Source organism: Morone saxatilis, unplaced genomic scaffold (genome assembly GCF_004916995.1).
Source record: "Morone saxatilis isolate NCDOM2014 unplaced genomic scaffold, NCSU_SB_2.0 Contig15, whole genome shotgun sequence".
Taxonomy (NCBI): domain Eukaryota; kingdom Metazoa; phylum Chordata; class Actinopteri; family Moronidae; genus Morone; species Morone saxatilis.
The window spans coordinates 343,878-349,282 of NW_023339707.1; the positions used below are offsets into that span (position 1 = coordinate 343,878).

A 5,405-nucleotide genomic window follows, 5' to 3' on the forward strand; every position below is an offset into this window, starting at 1 on the left:
GGGGGTTAATGACCCATTTTCAACTTACATTTGTGAAAGTCAAGATCATTGATGTTAAAAGAGCAGATGAAAGTGTGGGAGGCTGATATGAGATGTCTAACCTCTGACCTACTGAATAAGGTACCACTTCATGAGTAAGTCAAATCAGATTGAAGGCACAACAGCCACAAATGTTTGATGCATTTATTTTGCAACACTTCCTTTGCAAATAGAAATTAGAAATCAGCAGGTACAAAAGCTTCTGTCAGATATGTGTAAAAAATCACAATCACATTTAACAAGCAATTAAAAAAAACAACAAAATATAAACAGACAATTCAACAGATTCTTCACTTCTTCATGCAGTTCTATATACCAGTACATGTGGATGTGACTGCAGCTCAGTGCTGAGTCTGGTGGCATTCAGGGGTCCTCTGGACAGTAATGGGAGTACGACTTGAGCCACTTCACAGGACAGTCCCTGAAAACACACACAGTGTGACATACACACACACACACATACACACACTTTATTGGCTATGGGCCAATTTCAAAATCAATTATGGGTAGACATTTGATGTTGTATTAAATTAAAATTAAAATCTGCAAAATCTAAAATTGAATTATTAAAGGACCACTGTGTAGGATTTAGTGGCATCTAGCAGTGAAGTTGACACTGCTAATGTCTGTATTTGACGACCTGGGAATGAGAACGGGCCATGAAGTGTGTATGAGAAACTATGATGGCCCCTATCTAGAGCCAATGTTTGGTTTGTCCGTTCTGGGCTACTGTAACATGGCAGACTGCACGGAAGGTGACCCACAGTATCTGTAGATATAAATGGCTCTAAGGTAACAAAAACATAACAATCCATATTTTTAGGTGACTATATACTAATGAAAACCTACCTATGAATATTATATTCCATTTATGACAACAGATCCTCCTAAATGTTACACACTGGACCTTTAAATGTTTACCTCCCCTCCCCTTCCCTACCTGTTCCCTTTCTTTGTAACTTGGAAATTCATTTTAGTGGCTTTCCTCTTGAAGATTCAACAGTTCCAGGCACAAATATCAGCCCATAAACCGCACTATGCTCCACACTGAGTCCTGAATAGAGAGTAGAGAGCAGGATGTTTGTACCTGTGATACTTCTGTCCTTTCCTCCTCTGGTACTCTGTTTCATCCACCGTCCACACAGCTCCCTTTCCACCCTCCACTCGCACAAAACACTTGTGTAGGCTGAGGTTGTGCCGCACTGCATTCTGGTTAGAACAAGTATATTCTATTATCATAGAAGCAAGGTAAAGTTGGAAACTACATGTTGTTTTTCACGGTATGTTACAATAAAAAAACAATAATATGGTTCCTCTGGCTCCTCCTAGTGCTCCTAATGGTATTTGTAAAAATCCACCGAGCATCGACGAAAACAACTAATCAGAGCTGAGAAAGATGGTGAGTCTCATTCCCGTAAAAGTAGAATTTTATTTAAGAAATATATATATTTAATATTTTATTAATAATGCCTTTATTCGTTTTTATATTTATTTATTTTAAGCAGATATTCGGGTTTGGGTCAGGCCCAATACTGCTTCTGTGGTTAGGAGTCGGTTGGGGCTTGCACAGAATTTTTTCATGGACTGGGTTGGGTCAGGTCATTTTTTGTACGCAATCAAAGCTCTACCAAAGAGTCTCATCATTTATTTGAAAAAAAAAATGAGCGAAAAGGATAGGATTAATACATTTTTTACTCTACAGTACAGCTCCACTTCGGAGGTCACTGAAGTCACAGCAGCAGTGTTATTTTCCATCAGCTTTAAATTCACCAAACCCGGACATCTTCAAATTGTTTATGCAAGTGAATAAACTTAATTTAACATAGTGTGAAAGATTTTTGTCATTACCCCAGTGTCAGCACCAAAGGGGGTATAGCTAGCATTATATTTTACATAGAAAATTTAGTAAGTGACACTAAGGCTCATACAGAGTAATGCATATCATTTCAGCAGTTTCAGCAGAATAGTTCAGACCTTCCAGGTTGCAGTGTTGTGTCTGAAGTAGAAGAACATGGTAGTGAACCAGTTGTAAATCTCATTCAGAGTGCGCTGTTTGTCTGGAGACTCCAGGATGGACTGCAAATAGTCAGACACAGACAAACACAGTGACAAGTTGTGACAAAAACATCAAGTCCTCCGATATACTGACAGATCAGCCACCACTGCAATAGTCTGAAGCCAAATGTCCACCCTTTGGACTTTGCAGACTGAGCCTGTTATATTTTTGTTTTATAATTCTGGCCTACACGATTCAAGTAACATTACAAAAAAGTAATTGTTTCACACATTCTTCATAATAAGTTCTTTTCTATTAATCATAGGAACCTCATCTCCCTGTTCTTTATTTAGTATACTTTTTTCCACACGTACGGTCTAACCTTCTTTTTGTGGGAGATATAACGGGCAAGACGAGCCTTCAGCCATGGTGACAGGTTTAGGATTTTGGAATAACTAGAAAGATGTGGGCTCCCCCTTGTCCAAATGTTTTAATAAATCTGAGATACATTTATTTTGGTGAATTTCGATTTTCATAATAATCATGAATATCCTCACATGGCTTGACTTGCAAAAGCTGTCTAGCTCTCCAGCATACAAACCTATATTGATTTCTTGTTTTTTAATCACGATACGTGATAATATGGTATATGGTCCCATCCCTACTTGTAGGTAATCAAATCAGTGAAGTCTGGTGACGTTTGCACCCCGAGCAGACTCTGTGTGTCTGCAGAAAGTCCACTTGAGGCCTCTTGTGGACCGGATAAATTGTGGGTTTGGACAGCAGTTGTAGATTTCCCTGGAACGCGCATGCAAGGTCAATGAGTTTGCAAGAGCGGTGAAGTAGGGACATTTGGATTCAGCCTTTGAAGCAGACAAACCAGACTACATTAAATCCAGTTATTTTCAACTGAGGTATCTCTCTGGTTTGTGCCATAATGGCTGACTTTGTGTCAAATTATTTCCCTCACTCTAAACCTGGACATTCTGCGTGTGTGATTGGTGTGATGTTGTCTAAAACAGAAACACACACACACACACTAGGCCAGTGGTTCCCAACCTGGGGGTCGCCAAAGCTTCAAGGGGGTTTTGAGGCCTTCTTGATTTTAAGGGGTGTAAGAAAACTTTAAAAAATATACACAGTAAGCCTATATCAGCATTTTGTTCATTCCTATGAAGAAAACTAAATGAAATTGTTATTTTATTTATTATTGAGATATAAGAACAACCAAAGAGCTAATAGAACAATGAGAAAATGCTGAATTTTTCAAAAAATAAAAAGTAAGCCTATTAAATATGTATGATTGTTGAAAATTTTAAAAAATACATAATACAGACAGAATTGTATAGACATATCAGAAAAGCTGATCTCTGATCAATATTCACAGGAAATTATCTGCTTAAATTTCATCCAAATCTTTCATTTTACACAAACTTCCAGCTGTTATTTCATTCACTGTTTGGGTTCATTGTACAGTTTATCTGTTGTTCTCTACTCTAATTGTTCTGCATTAATATGATGTGAAATATCCATAAAATGTGTCACTTAGTCAGTTTACTCACACAGAAAAGAGGTCCCTTAAGTTAAAAAGTTGGGAACCAGTGCTCTAGGCCTACAGCTGAATGCTGTAAGATTTAATTAGCCACTTCTTTGTATTAAATAGGTTACATAACTGTCACATTACTACTGTTTTAGATGTTTTAACAAATGCTCAAAATAAAGCAATACTCATTTATTGTAAAGTTGAAGTTTGTCCTTTAATCCACATATGGATTGACCTAATCTAATTTAACAGCCCTTCTTTGCCAGTCATGTAAAAAAGTACTCTCTGGTAAACTCAGTCATTGTCAAAGCACATAGTCTTTGAGCAATAATTGAACATCTTATATCACACTTGTTTGAAAGAAACTCACCCATCTTATCAAGTAGGCGTAGGTGTATGGAGGTCTGATGTTGTTGTATTTGTAGCATTCAATACTGGGGACCAGATCTGTACAACAACAATGGTGATATGTCATCAATTCATGTCGTCAAACACACGTGATTAGGAATATGTGGTTGGTCAGATCTTTTGAGCTACCTATCTATAAATACCACAACAATTCTGAAGCACAGAAGAGATTTTGAGGGCATGTAAGCAGAGAATGGCGGTGACGAACAATAAATATATATCTTTACAATGTTGAATGAAATTAAAATTTGTGTAAAAATTACATTAGAGCCAGTCCATTCCATTTTAAAGATTGACATTAGATTATTATAAAACTGATTACATTACTGCACAAATCCCGGCTTTCATAAAACAGTCCTTAAAGCTGCAGTAGGTAACTTTTGTAAAAATAACTTTTTGTCATTATTGTTGAACTTTTTTAACGATATCTTGACAGTAGAACATGAGACCATGTTCCTCTGGATTGTTCTAGCACTGATATTGGTATCTGCAAGAATCCAATAGACCTGGATGAAAACAACCAATCTGAGCCGAGAAAGCTATAAAGAAGTCTTGCGATTTAAGCTTGACGAAACTTGGTTGAGTCTCATTCCCTGGGTCCTAAAGCGTGTGTATTTTACGCCCTGGGAATGAGATTCAGGAATAAACTATCTTTCTCGGGTCTATCTACACAACTGCTCCCTCTCAGCTTTAAGAGTTTGTATACCTTTACATACAATCTCCACCTGGCTAATCTAGTAATATCATGTTCTTATTGATTTTGTTCTTGCTCTACTATACTAAAAACTTCCGTATAAACTGTGTTACCTGGCAGAAGGTGGGCAGAGCCAGCAGCTCTGTATCCATGCTGGGACAACTCCTCCAGGTGTTTAATACCCCACTGTTGCACTCCATCTCCATCTGTTACTGGAGGCTGGGGCAGGAACAGGGGGAGGCTGTACGGCCACTCAGAAGCTGCCTTCTGCATGCAGTGAAGAAAGCGGATATGAACAGTACCATTGAATTCTTCAAGTGACACTAAGAAAATCTTTGAATCAAGCAAACTGAGTTGAAAGAGACAGTGAAAGCCAACCAACATACCAAGTCAGTGTACTTGTGTTCAGAGAGGTGCAGATGAAGCTGCATCGCAATGAGTTTCTGTTTTTCCAGGATGAGCTGCAGATTGAATTTAACAAATTTGATCAAACTGTACTTCAATAAGTGATTTCATGTCTCAAGACTTGCAGAAAGTTTCTTAGTCATTAAAGTTAAAGTAAAAATTGTGCTAGCGTCAGATCAACAATGCATTATTATGCATTATTATTATTAGTATAGAGTTGATCTCTGCATGGCCATACTGTTGGATGCATGAATTGTTTTCCGGATTATAATAATAATAATAATACATTTTATTTAAAAAGTGCTTTTCTGAATACTCAA

General features: G+C 37.5%; 1 protein-coding gene across 1 annotated transcript in view; it reads right to left on the reverse strand.

Moving 5' to 3' along the window:
* Positions 1–191: 191 nt before the first annotated feature.
* Positions 192–5,405, reverse strand: part of foxp3b (forkhead box P3b) — a 23,038-nt gene continuing 17,824 nt past the window's right edge. The window contains exons 7-12 of the mRNA XM_035657140.1: positions 5,067–5,141; positions 4,794–4,947; positions 3,949–4,025; positions 2,014–2,115; positions 1,127–1,248; positions 192–460 (exon numbers count right to left, since the gene is read on the reverse strand). Coding sequence (XP_035513033.1) covers positions 403–460; positions 1,127–1,248; positions 2,014–2,115; positions 3,949–4,025; positions 4,794–4,947; positions 5,067–5,141 — 588 coding nt within the window. The 3' untranslated portion in view covers positions 192–402. The remainder of the gene's footprint in view (positions 461–1,126; positions 1,249–2,013; positions 2,116–3,948; positions 4,026–4,793; positions 4,948–5,066; positions 5,142–5,405) is intronic.